At 43.5% G+C, this 23,576-nt stretch overlaps 1 protein-coding gene across 1 annotated transcript in view; it reads left to right on the forward strand.

Annotated features, from left to right (window-relative positions):
* The first annotated feature begins 23,414 nt into the window (after positions 1-23,414).
* Positions 23,415-23,576, forward strand: part of LOC120045376 (rho GTPase-activating protein 44-like) — a 29,942-nt gene continuing 29,780 nt past the window's right edge. The window contains exon 1 of the mRNA XM_038990250.1: positions 23,415-23,535. Within this exon, the coding sequence (XP_038846178.1) occupies positions 23,415-23,535 (121 nt within the window). The remainder of the gene's footprint in view (positions 23,536-23,576) is intronic.

The following is a 23,576-nucleotide window of genomic DNA, read 5'->3' on the forward strand; positions in this document are numbered from 1 at the left end:
TCCTCATTTCCCTTAATAAGTGATAAGCCGTAATGTCGGTCACTACCATCATGGGACTTTTATTCATTGTTTTATTCTGTGTTGTTACAGCATTCAACCCAAATAGGCCTAATCGAAACCGAAATTGAAAACCGTGATTATTTTGTAGGAATCAAACCGACTTCAAAAATAACTAATCACTCAGCACTAGTTGTTGATCATTGCTATACAGGTGTTTTCAAGTCTTGCCAAAGATTTTCAAGACGATTTAAGTCAAAACTGTAACTAGGCCACTTAGGAACTATCAGGTATGAAAGTAAGACCCAGATGCAGACCATGTCGAATAAACAATAGTGTAATATTCCAACAGGGGCAGGCAATAGACAGGTCAAGGCAGGCAGGGGTCGGTAACCCAGAGGTGGGGCAACGGTACCGGACGGCAGGCAGGCTCAGGGTCAGGGTAAGGCAGAGGTCGGTAATCCAGAGTGGGGCAAAGGTACAGGTCGGCAGGCAGGCACAGGGTCAGGGGTAGGCAGAGTGGTCAGGCAGGCGGGCCAGGACAGGCAAGGGTCAAAACTAGGTGGGCGAGAAAAGAGAGACTGGAAAAAACAGGAGCTGAGACACAAAACGCTGGTTGACTTGAAAAAAAAAGGCAAACTGGCAACAGACAAACAGAAAACACAGGTATAAGTACACAGGGGATAATGGGGAAAAAGAGGGGGGTGGAGACAATCACAAAGACAGGTGAAACAGATCAGGGTGTGACAGGAACAGAGTATGTGAGCGGAGCTGGAGCGAGGAGCGGAGTGTGACCAATTTGACTGGAGCGCGGAGCGAGATTCCTAAAGGCTGGAGCTTTGGGCTTCTCGCCTGCTCCAATTTCGCTCCAGTAGCGCTCCAGTACGGCTCACTTCATGAGCTCAGGGCATACCCAGCATGCATCTGTAGTCTACCTGTGTGCTGCTATAGCCCCTTGCTTTAGCTACTGTCATGGAGTTGGCTAAATATTTTCATAAAGTAACAAATAAAACACACAGGTGCAAAATCAAGATGGCTTACAAAGATGAGGACCAAGAACAAGAGAGAGAATGCAGGGAGGTAGTGTCCACAACTGAATTATCAATGTGGACTCTGAAAAGACACTTATCCCGAAAGCACGATGGTGTACTTACTACGTGCACATGCTAAAAGAAAGGAAGGATGTGGATAGATAACTGCGTCATTGTAGCAAAGTATTTATAAACTAAAAATCAGATCTCTTAAAAATGTTGTTCATTATTCCCACTTTCATGGAGCTTTCTGTTTTGATTGGGTTATTTTGCCTAAAAACCTTTAGGCCTACCTATAAAAAACGTAAAAAAACAACTCTGCATCTCTGCCCAGCCTGGAAAGAGTGGCCAAAAGGGTGTTTATCATCCCCAGTGGCTTTGCAAGCTGGAGAGGATATTCTCGGCTGCTGGCCTGCTCTACAGGCACCATCGGATGAGCCTGAAGCCACAGACTCTGGCCAAACTCATGTTTCTAAAAATGAATTCAAATGCACTGTAGACTGCGCCAAATGTTTTGTTTAATTTGTATTTACTAGAGTGTATAAATGCTGTGTAATATGATATATAGCCTATTTAAAGTTATGAGCGCTTCTTATATTCACCTTTTCATGTTAATTAAAATACTTTTCATTCAAATCATATGGTTTGGTTTCAAAACTTCAAAACCAAATAAATGGTAGGTCCAGGCAGTCACAAAAATAGATGGGTGTTGGTTAAATTGTGATTTTAATGAATGGAGCGAATTTGAAGCAGCAGTTTTTTTTTTCTGTGATCGTGGAACGGTTTTTAGCAGAGTGGTTGGAAAGGACGTGGAGCACCGGAGCACCACTCCATGAGCGATGAGCGAAATCCAGCTCAACTCCACTCACACACTCTGCTCAGGAACATTCAATGTCATCTTGGTAAGCAAATCCAGTGTATATTTGGCATTGTGTTTTAGGTTATTATCCAGTACCCTGCCCTGAACTTAGTCACTGTTACTAGCTGGCTACAACCCAGTACTCTACCTCGCACCTTAGAGACTGCTGCCCGATGTACATAGAGTAATTGAACACTGGTCACTTTAATAATGTTTACATACAGTTTTACCCACTTCATATCTATATACTGTATTCTAGTCGAGGCTCATCCTATATAACTACTGCTGTACACACCCTTTCTATTAATATACTGTCCATAATGTCTATACACACCATCATATACATATATATTTATATTCTGGACTCGGACATTGCTCGTTCTGATATTTCGTAATTCCTTTATTTTTTATTTTGGGTCTGTTGGAACCACACCAGTGGAGGCTCCTCAGAGGAGGAAGAAGAGGACCATCCTCTTCAGTGAATTTAATAAAAATAAAAATAGTGAAATTATGCTAAATGTCTTCACGTCACCAAATAATTTATTAAAACACGCTGTTTTGCTATGAAGGTCTACAGTAGGGTCAACTGCACTCTGTAAGGTAGCATCATGGTGTAGCTGGAGGAAAGCTAGCTTCCATCCTCCTCTGGGTACATTGATTTGAATACAAAACCTAGGAGGCTCATGGGTCTTACAGGGTCTTACACAGGAATTATGACAACTTTCGGAGGATGTCCTCCAACCTATCAGAGCTCTTGCAGCATGAACTGACATGTTGTCCACCCAATCAAAGGACCAGAGAATGAGTCTAGTACTGAAAGCATAAGCTACAGCTAGCTAGCACTGCATAAGATGTAAGTAGTTGACTCAGAGAGAGAGAGAGAAAGAGAGGGATATTTCATGATTTCTTTTCACTTTCACTTACTTCGCTAACAAATGCAGCTAGTTTGTTTAGCTTACTCAAACCGAGGGATGCTATGTTAACTAGCTGGCTATGACTAGCCAACACAACACTGGAACTCTTCCAAGTCATGGTAAGCGGTTGGTTTTATAAATGTTTTGCCACCGGGGCCTGACATATAACTGCTAAACTGCTTACTGACTGTACACTGTATTGGATGATTATAGTGGGATTACTAACGCGTTAGTTATATTAGCTACGTTGACTATGACGTTACTTTAGCTAATATGGTAACAACGATTTAGGCTTTCTGTAGTGGTTATGATATGGTTTGGCTTGGAAAGGTTTCTTCAACCTGGTCACAGACAGCTGATGTGTTGTGCATTGAAGTCCACAAGCGAAGGAAAAAGGTGAGAAGAGGAGATGCGAGAAGGAATACGACGTGGCTGCTATGAAAGTGAAGTGTGTTTATGTGTGATCAGGGGTGTATTCATTCCACCAATTCTGTTGAAAAACTTTTCGTTATTGGAACGAAACGGGGATTAACATACTTGAATTTGTCCAATAGAAACTCTCGTTTGCAACTGTTGGACTAATGATTACACCCTAGATCAGCCAGATGCAGGCAAGAGTTTGCAAGGCGGTATTGACTGTGTCACTGTCTGTCTGTGTGTCACTGTTTGTCACCTCAAAAGTTTTTCATGGTAAAAAATAATCATCCTTCTTCATCTTAAATGGCACCGACCGCCACTGAACCACACACATGTAACATGCTTTGCTCTATGACGCTCACAAGCTACACAAGAGTCGTTAGAAGGTAAGGGGTTAGTCTACATAGATCACAGGAAATCCAAGGACATAGTGTCTATAATACTGTAATAAGCTCACATTGTTGCTGTCGCAAACTCCAAACTCCACACAGTTGTCACTGCCTAGTTGGATATTAATTTGCCACTGAGCAAACCATTTCTGTACTTACAGCATTCATATAAATGCATTTTTATCAGGGTTTTGCTTTGGCGGACCTTCTCTTTGTTGTTGTTGACATTTATCAATAAAACTCATGGATGCAACTGTTTATATCAATTTGTGTTCTACTTGTAGCCCTGGTTGTCCTGATAATTTTTTGTAAAACACTTCATTTTTACGCTAAATATAAAGGCTGGCCGTGCAGATAAATGAAAATTAGATTTTTGTTTGGGTCTCGGGATTGATAGGTTTAAGGATTAGGCTTTCCTTGATTTGTGCTGCAGACATTTTTCTCCCACTGAAGAAACCTGTTCAGTTTGTGAAGAGCACTATCCTGTCTCTCAGTATACTTTTTCGCCCATCTATTGTCAGCTTTTAGGCTGTGAGCTGTCTTCTTGAGGCACCTCTATATGTCAAGCGTGTGTGTGTTTGTGTGTGTATGTGTGAGTGAGTGTGTGTGCGTGTGTGTGTTAGCTACTTGCAGCTATTCTGGCATACTTAACAAAGCTTTGACCCAGTTTTCCCGACCTGCTAAGTGGGTTTCTCTGTTTTGGTAACCTGATTTCTCACGTCCGCTCCATCTCCACAATCCTGTTTCCCCACAACCTGTCTTCACTTTCGCTTTCAGTCGCCTCAATATTACTCCACAGACAGGACCACAGATCCCAGTTGTGCCTACCAAATCAATCATGTCATATGATTCTATGTCTCTGTGTATGTCATATATGTCCGCAACATATGCCGGCCAGCTAATCAACCAAGCTCATAAATCTTAACACTCGTTAGAAGATGCTAGATGCTAGAATATGCTAGATTGTCATGTTACTGTATATCTGTCACTGACTGTCTTACTAATCCTTCTTAGTATGTATCCTTCTCAGTGAAGGAGCAAGTTCAGGATGTTTTGTAGGCATGGGTGAAACTGATGACTCATGGCTAGACCTCCCTGGCTAGAGTAATGACTTAGAATGGATTTTCTTCACTATGCAGAGCCATGCAAAACCCACACAGTGGATGGAATGTGTCAGGCTGCCCGCTCTGATGCTGAAAAATGTCAACTGTGCAGCATGGCAAAGAACGATTTATCTACAGTACACTAGACAAATAAATATGTATGTATACTGTGCTCCATGTATACTTGCTCGTATGAAGTCTCAGGCACAGTCTAACTGCAGCTTACAAAACGAACTGAGACAGAGAAGCCTGCTGCTCCTTCCTTGAAGTAGACACTGTTTCTCTTAGCTTTTTACATTCTTTGAGAGAAAAAAAAGATGCTATATAGAACCTAAAAGGGTTCTTCGGCTGTCCCCATAGGATAACCCTTTGGGGACCCTTTTGGTTCCAAGTAGAACCGGTTTGCTTTCCATGTAGAAACCTTTCCACAGAGGGTTCTACATGGAACCCAAAATGGTTCTACCAGGAACCAAAAACGGATTTACCTGGAACCAAGAAGGGTTTTAATATGGGGACAGACAAATAACCATTTTGGAACCCTTTTTTTTCCAGAGTGCATCATCACAAAATGCTATGTTATTGTTGGTTATCATTTCTCAGTAGCTTCCTGCCTAATTTTCAGTTGAGAATCAGGCAACATATGTTCCTTAGCAGGTGCTCCTCCTAATGCATGTGGTGAACCAGACTTACTAAGGCGTGTTACCCTTCAAAGGCTTCACCTTCGGACTGTAAACACCCCTGTGACAACAATCCTCACTATCAGTGCTATATTTTTGCTGAATTGCAAAGCCATGTCCTAGCCATGTGAGCTATCCTGTATTCCCAGCACATCTCTCCCGGTCTCTCTCATGTCCTTCCAGAGCTGTAGAGAATGTGTGTGTTTGAAGACCAATTAGAGGATAGGGATTCGCTGGGCTTCGCTCAAGGGCCCGAGGACTGCCTTTCAGCCCAAGCATCTGGTGCCCAGTCGGAGAGCCTTAGTATGCGCATGAAGTCACCGCTGACATTTTGAGAAGGAAAAAAAACACACATCCAGAACAGTAGAGGAGATGAGGTATATTACCGTTAGTAGAATACATTTGGCCTGAAGCCGAGATCGACGAAATCACTCACGGCTCTACCCAAGCCTCCTACTGGCTCGTTGTGTATGTCACTGAATGATATCCCAAGGTGTAATCGGGGGAAGATCAATCCCGACATTAAGCTATTGTTGTTCCTTCGATGAGCTGGCTGACATTTCCAGATTGTAAATGGTATATTATAGTGCTCTGGGAGAGGGAATGACGAGGAACAACATCTATTAAGTCACATAGGCTGCGTTTAGACAGGCAACCTAATTCAGATGTTTTTTCCCACTAATTGGTCTTCTAATTCTAACCCTAACTCTAGTTGTAATCCTCAACATAACCCCTAAGCTTAAAATAGCCTTTGTCCTCATGGGGACGTGGGAAATGTCCCCACGAGGGAGAATTGTCCTTGTTTTACTCTCCTTGTGGGGACTTCTGGGGATCTTAGATATTTTCACATCAGAGCTGATGTGGGAAAAAAGACAAATTAGTGAGAAAAACATTTCTGTATTGGGCTGGCTATCTAACCACAGCCTAAGAGGGTCATTGTAAAAGACTCCTGCACACACGATTACCTAAGCATGTTTATTGTTGATATTTCGGGTACGTTTGCGACCTTTCTCAAGATAAGATGCATGAGTAATCTTTTACAAAACAATTACATGATGAGATAACCGTGAATTCAGTGTGATCTGTGACCTGATCCGATAAGGACACAGCATGCGTCCGAAATGGCATCCTATTCCCTATAAAGTGCACTACGTTTGACTAGAACCCTATGGAACTATATTTAGGGAATAGGGTGCCATTCCAGACGCTACCACAACAATAGTCACTGCTTTCCTATGCTATTGAGAAGGCAGAAAGGAATCATGATTACTAGTGACACAATGAATATTTCAGCGTGATAGGATGGAATGTGGGTCGGAATGAGGGAGAGGCCTCGCAGGCAGCCAGAGCAGAGCAGCAAAGACTACTGTTTTATTGGTTCTGCTGTGCTTTAATTCGAACTTTGTGTGTCTGCGATGCTCGCGATATAACGGGTACAAATAAACCCAGAGGACCTTCTCTCTCTTCATCTGCAGTCTGGAGCTGTGCAGCAGCAAGGAGAAATTTGTGGGTTGTGGGTTGCTGACTGAAAAATTTATCTGTGTTTGTGGGTAGGGAGAGAGTGTGTGTGTGTGTGTACGTGAGTGTTCTTTTTACATAATGGCACATTTCACAACACTTGTGATTTGTATGTGTCAGTCTACTGCTCAAGTATATTCATCATGAGGCAGTGTGTTTTCTCAGTGTGAGTCATGTAGGTATGTGTTGTATATAGATGTGGGATTATGGGATAGCAGCGCGCTGTTTGTGGCCCATGTGGGTGGCGTGTTATACCAACACCTGTATCAGGGGAGTAGCAGCGATGCTGGTCCCTGCAGACTGTGATATGAGAGAAACAGTCCACCGGCAGGTAGCCTAGCTGTTAAGAGCGTTGGGTCAGTAGCCCGAAAGGTCGCTGGTTTGAATCTTCGAATCGACTAGGTGAAAAAGCTGTCGATGTGCCCTTGAGCAAGGCACGTAACCCTAAATTCTCCTATAAGTCGCTCTGGATAAGAGCATCTGCTCTGTGAATACAGTGTATCGTAAACTGATGTGTGAGTAAAGCTACACACACCATATTATAGGGCTGCACACAAAAACAATTCTAATTTGTAAGTCTAATTTGTAAGCTTACACATGTGTTTTGGCTCAGCAGCCTTGTTTAGAGTGTAGGAAGAAAGCTGAACACACACATATTTTTGAAGTCTTATCCGGTTTTGTGTCTTATCTGTGTTAGTGGTCGTTGTCTTGTCTGTCATTTACTACAGCGGCCATGTTATCTCTGTGTCGGCTATGTTATCATAGGATGTTAGACCGCATTCCCTTCCTAACAATGTTGTCTGGCTGTTTTGCCTGGCTGTTTTTCCAGGCTGCTTCTCTGGAGGCCTTTAAACAGAGGGCTTCATTCCCTCTTGTCACGATGTTGTCACTTTTTTGCCTGTTGAAAGTGCCTTGGTGAACAGAAACACCTATAGTAAAGAGTACAATAAGTTGTTGCTACTTTCTAAGTGCCACCATGACGCTGGTTGGTTCTATGTGTGTTAATTTGTCTAAGTTATGTTGTTTAGAACATCCATCATCAGAGACCCATAGTAAACACATCCTCTGTGTCTCACGCCAACCAGTGCTTTTTCTATTACTGTTTTACAATCAGAGTGCACATTCCTCGGAACCTCGCATCCCCTGCCGGCTGTGTTGTCCCTCCTTGAGGTATTCCCCCCACCTCAATGAGGAACCAAGCTGTCTGATAGGAAGACCGTAGCCATGCATAGACTACAGACACACACACACATACACACACACACACACACACACACACACAGACACACACACACACACACACACACACACACACACACACACACACACACACACACACACACACACACACACACACACACACACTCACACACTCACACACACACACACACACACACACACACACACACACACACACACACACACACACACACACACACACACACACACACACACACACACAGAGACACACACTTTGTTATTCTATCCTCATGGAGACCGAAAATGTATTTCCATTCAAAATCCTATTTTCCCTAACCCCTAACCCTAAAACTAACCCCTACCTTAACCCTACCGCTAACATTGACCTGTAACCCAAACCCTAAACCCTAGAACCTAAACCTAACTCCTAAACCTAACCACTAAACCCTTACCCTAATTGTAATCCTAAACCTAACCCCTAATTTTAAAATAGCCTTTGTCCTCATGGGGACGTGGTACATTTTCCTTGTTTTACTATCCCTGTGGGGACTTTTGGAAATCTTTTCACATCAGATCTTTTTCAGAGCTGATCTGAAAAAAAAAAACAATTAGTGAGAGAAAAAAATTCTGAATCACCCCCCCCCCCCACACACACACACACACAAACTTGCTGAGTAATGAGAGATAAACTCCCAAGATAGCCAGCTGTACACCATTATCCATCTGATCCCACATTCGGAACATAATGTGTGCAGCCCTCCTAGCTATCTGTTAATGCACATTGTGTGTGTGTGTGTGTGTGTGTGTGTGTGTGTGTGTGTGTGTGTGTGTGTGTGTGTGTGTGTGTGTGTGTGTGTGTGTGTGTGTGTGTGTGTGTGTGTGTGTGTGTGTGTGTGTGTGTGTGTGTGTGTGGGAGAATCAGACAGCTTTTTTAAAAGGCTATATGGATTACAGTGGGGTTGTATCCTTCCATCTGTGGATGAAAACAAAGCCCTCCTGTGGAGGAGTGATATTGATGGAGGGAGTAATCCTCTGTTTAGAGTGGTTGGTTACAGCTTCCTTCTCATCCACCTCCCTGTATAGTCTTGTATCATTCAGAGGAGGACCTGGTTTCCCTTTACCTAGGCTTTACTTAGCAACCCTGTGTTTATAACCACGGATATCGACTCTGCTAATGGAGCTAGCTTTCTTGGATCCGTTGTTATCGTGCAGGTCTCCCGTCCAGAACCTTGTCGGTTCAATTTCCACCCTCGGCCAAGCTCACTCTCCCTACCTGTTTCACAATACTATTGATTAGATAATCATCTTTTAAGAAGTATAATGTTCACATATTTGATTGTCATTCACGAGCAGTGAATTCACTATTTCTCCAGGAATGGGAGCTGTAAGTGTTGTTTGTTTGAGTAACAGTCTGGGGATCAGAACAGACTCTCCAGCCTCCAGCCTCCTTCTTCCTGTGGTGTGACTCAGTGATTTATAGACCACTGGGGGAGACTTGTGCATGTACGTGTGTTTCAGAACTGGAAACTGTGTCTTTCTGTTACCACGGTGACAATCATAACTCTTAGGTATGTGTATCTTTCCCTTTCAAGACGATTCGATATGTATCTAGATGCATGGGCTCCGATACGATGCAGGAACAATACTTTTTAGTTTGAAACGATTCGGTGCGACTCGGTTTGATTAGAGGTACGGATCGATGCGATTCGGTTCAATGCGATACGATTCGATGCACTAGCATTTGTTACATAAGCACATTCATTTTCCATTCTCAATTCAAATCTGCTGATGGAGCGCATGAGCTGGGCCTGTCAGAGCTGACTTCTGTGTGTGTTTGTGTGGTGTGTGTGGTGTGTGTGCGTGTTTGTGTGTGTGTGAAATATGTATATGTCTATGGTGTATGTAGGCACCCACCCACACTTTTGATCTGAAATCACCAACACCCACTAATTAACTTGTCATTTTAGCAGATTAAGTGTTTGGGCTAGTAATGTATCAATATTTATCACTTAAAACTATGAATATATAAATAGCCCAACTTTGTCTCATAATTGAATGGGCTTCTCTTCTTCTCCTACTTGGACCCATGCAGTACAGGTAGTAAAAGTGATTGCTGACCTCATTATTAAACTATTAACTTAATCGTGTATGTCTAAAAATTACCATATACAGTTGAAATCGGAAGTTTACATACACCTTAGACAAATACATTTAAACTCAGTTTTTCACAATTCCTGACATTTAATCCTAGTACAAATTCCCTGTCTTAGGTCAGTTAGGATCACCACTTTATTTTAAGAATGTGAAATGTCAGAATAATAGTAGAGAGAATTATTTATTTCAGCTTTTATTTCTTTCATCACATTCCCAGTGGGTCAGAAGTTTACATGCACTCAATTAGTATTTGGTAGCACGATGGTCATTATGGCCAAACTGTTTTATTTTTGTTTCATCAGACCAGAGGACATTTCTCCAAAAAGTACGATCTTTGTCCCCATGTGTAGTTACAGACTGTAGTCTATCTTTTTTATGGCGGTTTTGGAGCAGTGGCTTCTTCCTTGCTGAGCGGCCTTTCAGGTTATGTCGATATAGGACTCGTTTTACTGTGGATATAGATACTTTTGTACCTGTTTTCTCCAGCATCTTCACAAGGTCCTTTGCTGTTGTTCTGGGATTGATTTGCACTTTTCGCACCAAAGTACGTTCATATCTAGGAGACAGAACGCATCTCCTTCCTGAGCGGTATGACGGCTGTGTGGTCCCATGGTGTTTATACTTGCGTACTATTGTTTGTACAGATGAACGTGGTACCTTCAGGCATTTGGAAATTGCTCCCAAGGATGAACCAGACTTGTGGAGGTCTACAATTTTTTTTCTGAGGACTTGGCGGATTTCTTTTGATTTTCCGATGATGTCAAGCAAGGAGGCACTGAGTTTGAAGGCAGGCCTTGAAATACATCCACAGGTACACCTCCAATTGACTCAAATTATGTCAATTAGCCTATCAGAAGCTTCTAAAGCTATGACATCATTTTCTGGAATTTTCCAAGCTGTTTAAAGGCACAGTCAACTTTGTGTATGTAAACTTCTGACCCCCTGGAATTGTGATACAGTGAATTATAAGTGAAATAATCTGTCTGTAAACAATTGTTGGAAAAATTACTTGTGTCATGCACAAAGTAGATCCTAACCGTAGTCCTAACCGACTTGCCAAAACTATAGTTTGTTAACAAGAAATTTGTGGAGTGGTTGAAAAACGATTTTTAATGACTCCAAACTAAGTGTATGTAAACTTCCAACTTCAACTGTATAGTGATTGTTTCACACAAAACTACCAAAATTATTGCTGACTAACTAACTAAATGTAATGTAAGCCCTGATCAGCATGTAGCCTACCTATAGCACAGATGAGAGTTGTATCCGGCGGTAACTTACACTACTTTATTCTGGTAAAACACATCCCTAATATCTCTTATTGCTGGGATTGTATTGGGACATAATGTCTGGAAGTGGTTGGATGGGCTTTAAGAGGTTATTAAAGTGAGAAAGAGGAGGGACTTGTCCTGAGTGACTGTTCTCAGATGCGCTCTTTTTCTTTAGTGCGATAACAAGTTTATGAACTTTTAAAGCAGCATAACTTTCCCATGTTTTCTCCAACCACAGTGTATCATATACCATTTTGAATATTCTATTTACTTTTATAAAATGCAAAAATAAGCAAATCACTTACATTTGACTTAAGCCTCAATAGCGAAATCTAGACATATTTTCTCTCCCAGGCAATGTAAAGTATCCCATGTATGGGGAGTTAGGCTAGGTTAGGTTTTCTTGGGAGACAGTGACTAGTATGGTCTTAGTTCAGTGCTGGTCTATAGCTTATGGATCCTAGCCCAATGTACTAACTCCTCCCTAACCACAGAGCCTGGTAGTGTGGGAACTACCCCTGCAGCTATAGTACCAACCTGTCTGACCTGAGCTGCAGGTAGGTGAGTGACAGCCAACAGCCAACAGCCTGGCAGATTACAGAAGCTTGCTGGAGCAGAGCGCCTTGCAAATGCGTCACTGCTAATCTGTCAGTAGTATGTCATACAAATCAGACGACAAATCAAACCCAATCAAATTGTATTGGTCACATCCACATATTGAGCAGATGTTATTGCAGGTGTAGCGAAATGCTTGTGTTCTTAGCTCCAATAGTGCAGTAATATCTAACAATACACAACAATACACAAATCTAAAAGTAAAAGTGAAATAATGGAATTAAGAAATATATACAGTGAGGGAAAAAAGTATTTGATCCCCTGCTGATTTTGTACGTTTGCCCACTGACAAAGAAATGATCAGTCTATAATTTTAATGGTAGGTTTATTTGAACAGTGAGAGACAGAATAACAACAAAAATATCCAGAAAAACGCATGTCAAAAATGTTATAAATTGATTTGCATTTTAATGAGGGAAATAAGTATTTGACCCCCTCTCAATCAGAAAGATTTCTGGCTCCCAGGTGTCTTTCATACAGGTAACGAGCTGAGATTAGGAGCACACTCTTAAAGGGAGTGCTCCTAATCTCAGTTTCTTACCTGTATAAAAGATACCTGTCCACAGAAGCAATCAATCAATCAGATTCCAAACTCTCCACCATGGCCAAGACCAAAGAGCTCTCCAAGGATGTCAGGGACAAGATTGTAGACCTACACAAGGCTGGAATGGGCTACAAGACCATCGCCAAGCAGCTTGGTGAGAAGGTGACAACAGCTTCTGCGATTATTCGCAAATGGAAGAAACACAAAGGAACTGTCAATCTCCCTCAGCCTGGGGCTCCATGCAAGATCTCACCTCGTGGAGTTGCAATGATCATGAGAACGGTGAGGAATCAGCCCAGAACTACACAGGAGGATCTTGTCAATGATCTCAAGGCAGCTGGGACCATAGTCATCAAGAAAACAATTGGTAACACACTACGCCGTGAAGGACTGAAATCCTGCAGCGCCCGCAAGGTCCCCCTGCTCAAGAAAGCACATATACATGCCCGTCTGAAGTTTGCCAATGAACATCTGAATGATTCAGAGGACAAATGGGTGAAAGTGTTGTGGTCAGATGAGACCAAAATGGAGTTCTTTGGCATAAACTCAACTTGCCGTGTTTGGAGGAGGAGGAATGCTGCCTATGACCCCAAGAACACCATACCCACCGTCAAACATGGAGGTGGAAACATTATGCTTTTTCTGCTAAGGGGACAGGACAACTTCACCGCATCAAAGGGACGATGGACGGGGCCATGTACCGTCAAATCTTGGGTGAAAACCTCCTTCCCTCAGCCAGGGTATTGAAAATGGGTCGTGGATGGTTATTCCAGCATGACAATGACCCAAAACACACGGCCAAGGCAACAAAGGAGTGGCTCAAGAAGAAGCACATTAAGGTCCTGGAGTGGCCTAGCCAGTCTCCAGACCTTAATCCCATAAAAAATCTGTGGAGGGAGCAGAAGGTTCGAGTTGCCAAACGTCAGCCTCAAAACCTTAATGACTTGAAGAAGATCTGCAAAGAGGAGTGGGACAAAATCCCTCCTGAGATGTGTGCAAACCTGGTGGCCAACTACAAGAAACGTCTGATCTCTGTGATTGCCAACAAGGGTTTTGCCACCAAGTACTAAGTCATGTTTTGCAGAGGGGTCAAATACTTATTTCCCTCATTAAAATGCAAATCAATTCATAACATTTTTGACATGCGTTTTTCTGGATATTTTTGTTGATATTCTGTCTCTCACTCTTCAAATAAACCTACCATTAAAATTATAGACTGATCATTTCTTTGTCAGTGGGCAAACGTACAAAATCAGCAGGGGATCAAATACTTTTTTCCCTCACTGTACATTTTAGGACGATATCTACGCAATGTAAAGCAATTCTGTGAGTGACGTCAGTAAGATGTCACTTTGTGAGAGAATACAGCTGATGACGCAATGATGACATGACATCATTGACGACTGCCACTCCCTCCCCACTGGCACTAGATAAGGCCACACCAGGCCTCTGAGACATAGTCAGTGTACTGTGACCGGTGTCCCACACCTCCAGAGGCCTGCAACAGATTTCTCGGTCCCTCGTTATCATTCTCAGGAGAACATCAAATAAGAACCCTCCCTTAGAAACAGCTGAGAAAGTTGAGAAATCCTCCTTAATTTCAAGCCTGTCCGCATAATTGTTTGCTCTAACCTATCCACTTTCAGAACTATGTACACTGTACCGAATGGAGATTTGAAGATGCGTTTGTTTCCGTATTCTCGGTCTACACCGCAGGAAACTCTTGGAACTTGGAAAGGGTTTTTAGGGTGCTCATCTCCTCTCACGTTTCTCCTCTCCACACCCAGGACGGCTATTAGTCATTCACTTTACTCAGTCTCTAATTGTTCAGTATGAGAACTTGGCAGTGTCTGAGCCACGACCAGTCCAAATAACTGTCCCCACACCGGGTGCCAGAGCTCTCTCCGTCAACACAACACTACACTACACAACACAACACTACACAACACAACACCAGGGGTAAAGTTGAAGAAACAGGGGAGTATAGAGAGAGAGAAAGAGGGAGAGACATAAATAGGGGTGAGAGAGAAAGAAAAGGCTAAGGAAGGGAGAGAAAAGAGAGGGAATGTGAGATAAATGGATCGGGAGAGAAAAACAGAGTGACATGTTGTAGGATAGAGGGGAGGAGAGTGAGAGAGAAACAGAGAGTAAAGAGCATAGGTCTGTTTGCCAAATATGTGACTCTCCAGAACACCATCGTTGGCTCTGGGTCAGGCCTGATTGGGGAGTGAGAATTGAGTAGTAAAGAATCTGTCCAAACTGGCCGATAAACCATTGGTGTTGTTGGATGCAAAACAGTCCGAGGACCAGATGTTTACTACTCTGGGAAAGCATTCCCAAATTAGTAAACATATTGACATACTGTAGTTACAGTTTTTTACGATTGCTTACACACTAAAATTTAACTTTTCCCACAATTAGCAAAACCTTACACTCAAGGAGCAAAACACAAGGCTAGATTTGCACAACTCTAAGCACATTGTCAGCTTCACACTATTTGCAAAACATTACACACAGTGATTTGCAAAAAACTAAACACACTTGTATACATCAGACACAGAAGTATATCATGATGTCACTTCCTTGCAATTCCAAAGCACTGACTGTCAAATTACCACACCTATGAGCCAATCTGTTAAACACAGCCATCAGTTGCACAAACACATGATTGCTAAATTGTAGACACACCAATCAGGTTTAAGCACTATAAAAATGCAGCAGGTAGGTTCAACCAAAATGGAAGGAGTCAGAAGAAGAGTGAGGGTGAGAGGAGGAGTACACAGAGGAGGAGAAGGAGATAGAGGAAGAGGCAGAGCCCGAGCCAGAGGTCGAGGAAGACCTGAAGCAGGAGGAGAACGTGCACAAAGAAGAAGAGGCCCAAACTTATCAAATGACATTTGTGCAACACTAGTGGACCATGTTGTGAACCACGGATTGACGCTGAGGGAGGCTGGACTGAGAGTTCAGCCAAATCTTAGCAGATATACAGTGGCATCTGTCATAAGGACTTTTCGACAGGAAAACAGGTAAAAGAAGATCTGTCTACAGTTACAGTAATCAGCCGCTTATTGTATGCACCATATCAGCACTTGTGATACCCCTTCCTGTGACATTGTCCAGTAAGTTACATGTATTATTCTCTACATAGGATTGAGGGTCGGGAACGGGGGTAACATCACCCTTTGCGCTGCCATTTCACAGCATGGGGTTGTCCTCCGTCATGCCAAAATGGGCCCTTACAACACACCTCATATTCTCACATTTTTGGACCGATTGCACCACATCGTCACAGCAGGAAATGAAATGCACCAGATGCAATACACGGTCATCTGGGACAATGTGTCATTCCACCGCTCTGCTTTGGTCCAGAACTGGTTTCAACACCATCCACAGTTGACAGTACTATACCTTCCACCATACTCTCCGTTTCTAAACCCTATCGAAGAGTTTTTCTCTGCATGGCGGTGGAAGGTTTACGATCTCCAGCCCCAGGCTCAGGTACCCCTCATTCAGGCCATGGAGGACGCCTGTGACCAAGTCGACGCCGCAGCTGTGCAAGGATGGATTCGACATTCAAGACGGTTCTTCCCGCGTTGTCTGGCTAATGACGATGTTGCTTGTGATGTTGATGAAATTCTCTGGCCAGATTCCACTAGGCGAAGAGATAATGTATAGTATGTTTACTGTAGTATTTTCTGTACAATATTGTCCGTTTTTTTGTTATTTACTGTAATTGTAACCTGTACTGGATACAGTATTTTACGTTTGTCTGTTTGCTGAGCTAACAGTGTTATGCACACTACTGTAGTAGCATGAAAACTGGGACATGTTTTGTTGTGATTCTCCATGTTGACATGTTGACTGATTTGGGTATATGGAGAGAAATAAATGATATTTTCCTCAGTCTGCAGCGTTGGTCTTGTGTAGTGTTTGTATAGTTGCACTTTCTCTGTGTACTTCATTTACACTACTCTAATCACTGACAATTAGACTTGCTAAAAGTGTTTTAGGTTAGCAACAGCAGTGTGTAACTGGTTCAAAAAGATTGAAGTCATATGAAATGTGTGTGTTTCGTATGGTAACAAAATATTCTTTTTATGAAGTCGTGTATAGTTTTGACAAAAGTGTTCCATTTTGCAAATGATCTGAAGTGTTGTGCTACTTTGGTGTAGGGTTGTGCTAATTGTGTGTAGTGTTTTGACAAACCGGGCCCTGTTTTCAAAATTGTGCTTAAACAATTGAAAAAAACTGTAATAGCCCAATCTGTTGCCTGGTCACAGGATTTTTCTAGTAGTATTTCGGAATTTTCTTCAAAGGATTCTTTAAAATACTATTTTGTAGCAGTATAATTAGCTAATTTTATCCCCAAATCCTGTCCTCACAAATAAAACTGTTGTACTGATAATACTAGCCTAGTGGTTAGAGCAACCGAAAGGTTGCTGGATCGAATCCCCGAGCTGACAAGGTAAAAATCTGTCGTTCTGCCCCTGAGCAAGGCAGTTAACCCAAAGTTCCCCGGGCGCCGAAGACGTGGATATCAATTATGGCAGACCCCCCGCACCTCTCTGATTCAGAGGGGTTGGGTTAAATGCGGAAGACACATTTCAGTTGAATGCATTCAGTTGTACAACTGACTAGGTATCCCCCTTTCCCTTTACTAAAAATACTTTCTCAGTCTCAATGGTAGCTGCCTTCCTAGCTAATCCAATGCCAGTGGTGTCAAGTACAAGACAATCAGTGTTGTTTAGACGCTGTGTGAAGACAGCGACATAAAGGCCCACCGTATCAGATGTCTGAGGATGGCCTGAGGCAACTCTTGTGTAAGTAGGAGTCAGCTGTGTCTGGGTTCAGCAGGGTCGTGTGAAACAGTGCAGAAGTGGTAAGTACAGGGGCAGACAGAAGGCAGCAAGCCTATGTTGCATGGGTGCAATGTGTGTGTTTGTGTGTGTGTGTGTGCGGGGGAAAGCTTGTTTCTCTCTGTGTGTGTGTGTGTGTGTGTGTGTGTGTGTGTGTGTGTGTGTGTGTGTGTGTGTGTGTGTGTGTGTGTGTGTGTGTGTGTGTGTGTGTGTGTGTGTGTTACAGACAGTCTGCAGTGATGATCTCGCTCGCTCGCTCTCTTTCACACACACACACACACACACACACACACACACACACACACACACACACACACACACACACACACACACACACACACACACACACACACACACACACACACACACACACACATGTTACACTCTGCCCTCTAACACCTACACAGTACCAAACATACCCACCGGTACACTCCTGGGGGACTCTGCTATGTTTTATCCCTGTTGAAATATTGATGCTACAAGAGTGTGAAGCATGAATGTTTCAGCGACGCTCGTCTTGGAGCAGCGTAGCACAGCTACTTCCTGAACCCATTGTTGCCCCTGTCTCCTCATCGGTCTGGTGCTGCTAATGTTTGGACCATAATAGTGACTTACTGTAGGTAAACCACATTCATTGTTTTAAGTAGAAACATGGATTTTCGTGCTTTTTGTAAAATGGCAACCCCGTGGAGAGTGGAGAAAGTTAGTAGCCTTTTCAGATGTTACTCATCTTTCCGTTAACACAAGAGGTTTTACTTTTGGCTTGGCTATGAGTGCCGCTTGTGTTTCTCAAGGTTTTGGAACACGTTTGGCGTCTCTAGTCTTGAGTCCCTCAGACTGAGTTATCTGTTTACTATGCAGCATGTGCATTTGGCTGTGATGTCATTCCCACACCAGACCATGTGTTGTCCAGCATGGGGAGGATACAGTATATTAGTGTGATATAACTGTTGGTATGAACCACTGATCAGAATGGGGTTCTGGTTTACAATGCTTATGGAGCAAGTTTGGGGACACTAAAGATTTTCAGTCTCTCAGTTTATGTACATGTTTATTTATCCAATCATATAAAGAATACCAATACCATGCTCTGAGATTTGCACTAACACACTGCATGTAAGTCTTCACAAACATGCGGACACACACACACACACACACACACACACACACACACACACACACACACACACACACACACACACACACACACACACACACACACACACACACACACATAGACATGAACTCAGCAAAAAAAGAAACGTCCTCTCACTGTCAACTGCGTTTATTTTCAGCAAACTTAACATGTGTAAATATTTGTATGAACATAACAAGATTCAACAACTGAGAAATACATTGAACAAGTTCCACAGACATGTGACTAACAGAAATGGAATAATGTGTCCCTGAACAAAGGGGGGGGTCAAAATCAAAAGTAACAGTCAGTATCTGGTGTGGCCACCAGCTGCATTAAGTACTGCAGTGCATCTCCTCATGGACTGCACCAGATTTGCCAGTTCTTGCTGTGAGATGTTACCCCTCTCTTCCACCAAGGCACCTGCAAGTTCCCGGACATTTCTTGGGGGAATGTCCCTAGCCCTCACCCTCCGATCCAACAGGTCCCAGACGTGCTCAATGGGATTGAGATCCGGGCTCTTCGCTGGCCCTGGCAGAACACTGACATTCCTGTCTTGCAGGAAATCACGCACAGAACGAGCAGTATGGCTGGTGGCATTGTCATGCTGGAGGGTCATGTCAGGATGAACCTGCAGGAAGGATACCACATGAGGGAGGAGGATGTCTTCCCTTTAACGCACAGCGTTGAGATTGCCTGCAATGACAACAAGCTCAGTCCGATGATGCTGTGATACACCGCCCCAGTCCATGACGAATCCTCCACCTCCAAATCGATCCCGCTCCAGAGTACAGGCCTCGGTGTAACTCTCATTCCTTCGACGATAAACGCGAATCCGACCATCACCCCTGGTGAGACAAAACCGCGACTCGTCACTAAAAAGCACTTTTTGCCAGTCCCGTCTGGTCCAGCGATGGTGGGTTTGTGCCCATAGGCGACGTTGTTGCCGGTGATGTCTGGTGAGGACCTGCCTTACAACAGGCCTACAAGCCCTCAGTCCTACCTCTCTCAGCCTATTGCGGACAGTCTGAGCACTGATGGAGGGATTGTGCGTTCCTGGTGTAACTCGGGCAGTTGTTGTTGCCATCCTATACCTGTCCCCCAGGTGTGATGTTCGGATGTACCGATCCTGTGCAAGTGTTGTTACACGTGGTCTGCCGCAGCGAGAACGATCAGCTGTCCGTCCTGTCTCCCTGTAGCGCTGTCTTAGGCGTCTCACAGTACGGACATTGCAATTTATTGCCCTGGCCACATCTGCAGTCCTCGTGCCTCCTTGCAGCCTGCCTAAGGCACGCTCACGCTGATGAGCAGGGACCCTGGGCATCTGTCTTTTGGTGTTTTTCAGAGTCAGTAGAAAGGCCTCTTTAGTGTCCTACGTTTTCATAACTGTGACCTTAATTGCCTACCGTCTGTAAGCTGTTAGTGTCTTAACGACCGTTCCACAGGTGCATGTTCATTAATTGTTTATGGTTCATTGAACAAGCATGGGAAACAGTGTTTAAACCCTTTACAATGAAGATCTGTGAAGTTATTTGAATTTGACGAATTATCTTTGAAAGACAGCGTCGTGAAAAAGGGACGTTTCTTTTTTTGCTGAGTTTACATACATTTATCCCAATTTTAGCATACAAAAACACCCTGTACAGGTTTGAAGACTCAATGAAGATTTTTGTATTCCTCCCTCTCACACACACACATTGCACCACATGACCTTGAAAGCACTGAAGAGGTGTTTGTTCTGTATCCATGTGTGTATGTGTGTGACAGATCTCAGCTCAGTAGTTGGTGACAAATGAAAGCTTGGCCTCCATCTAGCTCTCTCACCACCGTGTTCCCCCATTAGTGAAATCACTCCTGTTTACTCTAAAGCTGCATGCATCATCAGACGACATTGCCACTTTCCCCGACCCCGCTGTGGAACGGTTGTTACCATGGCAACCCATCCACCACATCCAGGGTTGCCATGTCTGCTTTTTTCCCGCAAATTGGGCTACTTTGAAAACTATATCGCGTGTGAAAATGTATTGGTCGCGGGTTGTGGGTTTTTGGGCTACTTCTAAATTGCACTGCGGCCGCCATGGCATGAAAAGTGATGTGATAACAATCAAATCAAATTGTATTGGTCACATACACGTGTTTAGCAGATGTTATTGCGGATGTAGCGAAATACTTGTGTTTCTAGCTCCGACAAGTAATATATAACAATTTCACAACATATACCCAATACACACAAATCTAAGTAAAGGAATGTAATTAAGAATATATAAATATATGGACGAACAATGTCAGAGCGGCATAGATTAAGATACAGTAGAATAGTATAGAATACAGTATATACATATGAGATGAGTAATGCAAGATATGTAAACATTATTAAAGTGACTAGTGTTCCATTTATTAAAGTGGCCAGTGATTTCAAGTCTATGTATATAAACAGCAGCCTCTATGTGCTAGTGATGGCTATTTAACAGTCTGATGGACTTGAGATAGAAGCTGTTTTTCAGTCTCTCTGTCTCAGCTTTGATGCACCTGTACTGACCTCGCCTTCTGGTTGATAGCGGGGTGAACAGGCAGTGGCTCGGGTGGTTTATGTCCTTGATGATCTTTTTAGCCTTCCTGTGACATCGGGTGCTCTAGGTGTCCTGGAGGGCAGGTAGTTTGCCCCCGGTGATGCGGTTGCGTGCGGTGCAGTTGCCGTACCAAGCGGTGTTACAGCCCGACAGGATGCTCTCAATTGTGCATCTGTAAAAGTTTTCACAATTGAGCAGCACTAGCTAGCTAATATAGAGACACCCATTGGATACATTTGGCAATTCCTGTCTTGCTGCACCCCCAAAAAATGTGGCTAGTTTTAAGGCCTTGTTGGGCGGATTTTGAGTGGTCATTGGCCTGGACATTTTATCTAGACCTTGCAACCCTGCCCACATCCCACCTCCGATGCTGCAGAGTGAAGTATGCTGTGTAATCTAAATTCACTTGGAAGAATTCTCTTGGTGCACTCGTGTGTCCTTAAACCAATGGCCCTCCTCAATAGACTGTACTTAAATGTAAGGAACAGAGTTACAAGGGGAAACAGAAATCTACTAGCTTGGGTACCAGTTTCGCTAACATTCCATGTTAGCTAAACAGACTGGTACCCAGGCTAGAAATCTACAGCATGGTAACATTTACAGTTACATTTACCAGTGTGTGAGGCATGAACAAATGCACGACTGTCTGCCTCTAATAACACTCCTTAGTCATTTCCTGCTGTTTGTTCAAGCCACAGGGAGCACGCATGACATGATTACTGCTTTATTGATTGGTGTACTGTGTGCCTGTATCACGCAGGTGGGGGAAAACCCAGTGTGTAATTGAATGGTGTGATGAAGAGCCTTTTTATTTGTTCCAACGTGACTCTTCTCAAACATGGCTGTTATTGGTTAAGTCGTGCCACGATGTCATGAAACATGTGGCTTGTGACATCAGACCATGCAATGCCTCCATGAATCCAGAGAAAAAAGGTTGTTTTTGGAGAGTGCCAATAATATCCTACTATTTAGATTTTCATTTTCGTTTGAGGATTACTGCATACATTTGTCCAGTAAATTGTTGGAAACTGTCTCTAAATTTGATATTGTGATGTGGCAGCCTGAGTTGTCCATTTTTTGCTCTGTCCATTAGCCATTGGGTTAGAGGAGCGCCTGGCTAAACAGGGACCACATAGGGAAATGGAATTATGGGAACTTGAGCCCTACCTCCCATCCCATACACCGTATCCTACACACACACACGGTACCGTAAATCCCACCATAGTGCTTATCTGCTTATAGAGATTATAGCAATATAGACAACCAGGCTTGATCCCCCCCCCCCCCCCCCCCCCCTCCACATACCGCACTGCCGTGGCGCTGCCGGCGCTTAACAGCATTAATAAGGGATTTAGCACCCATTCATAGCTGACAGGTCCCTAATAATGCTCAGGAAAGCGATGCTTTAACTAGTGATTTTGATGGGATCCCAACATCACGCTAGCAAGCTTTAGTTAGTTGACTAAGAGATGCTATTTAGTTTTTAGCATCCTCCCATAGGGCTCCACTGCACAAACGGCTAACTTACAGCATCATTAGGATCATTAGTCTTTAGCCACAGTAGCCAATGATTGGACAGTCCTTGGTCCTTGATTGTGTCCATGTTGTGTCCAGGTATATGTGTGGATGGAGGTGCTGATTGAGTTGAAGTACAAGGCAGATTAATGAATCCTTGGTGAGAGTAGACATTGTGTGTGTGTGTGTGTGTGTGTGTGTGTGTGTGTGTGTGTGTGTGTGTGTGTGTGTGTGTGTGTGTGTGTGTGTGTGTGTGTGTGTGTGTGTGTGTGTGTGTGTTTGTTGCTAATGTAACATAAGTTTAATGTTGCTGGCGACTGGGGGGGGGAACAAGTTGAGGAGCTTGTCCATGAGTATTCAACCAGGCTTGAAATGATTGACATGTCCCCTCTACCTATGGTCATGAAGCTAGAGGCTGTGAGAGAGGTGGCCCTAGCAAAGATTCAACATCTGCTTGCAAAGGTGCATATCCCACAGAAGGTTCTGGGGGAGATGAATAACAAAACTGTGCAGGTGGTGAGAAAGTGGCTATGCTTCAACTCACCGCACTACACGTGACGTTATCTCCCTGAGCCAAAGAGAGGGGGGTTTGGGTGTCCCGAATGTTGTGTGGATTTACACTGCTCCCAGACTGATTCACCTGTTGAACATGCTCAACAGTGACGATGTGACAGTTAAGGAGTTAGTCAGAGGCTCCCTCATTCTGGACCTACGGAGGAGGAAGGCCCCACTGGCCACGGACACTGAGGACAACTTCCTGGGCCAGGAAGGCTAATGGAAAATTGTGGCGTGCTGCGGGCTTTGGAGTCTG

Source organism: Salvelinus namaycush, chromosome 4 (assembly GCF_016432855.1).
Source record: "Salvelinus namaycush isolate Seneca chromosome 4, SaNama_1.0, whole genome shotgun sequence".
Taxonomy (NCBI): domain Eukaryota; kingdom Metazoa; phylum Chordata; class Actinopteri; order Salmoniformes; family Salmonidae; genus Salvelinus; species Salvelinus namaycush.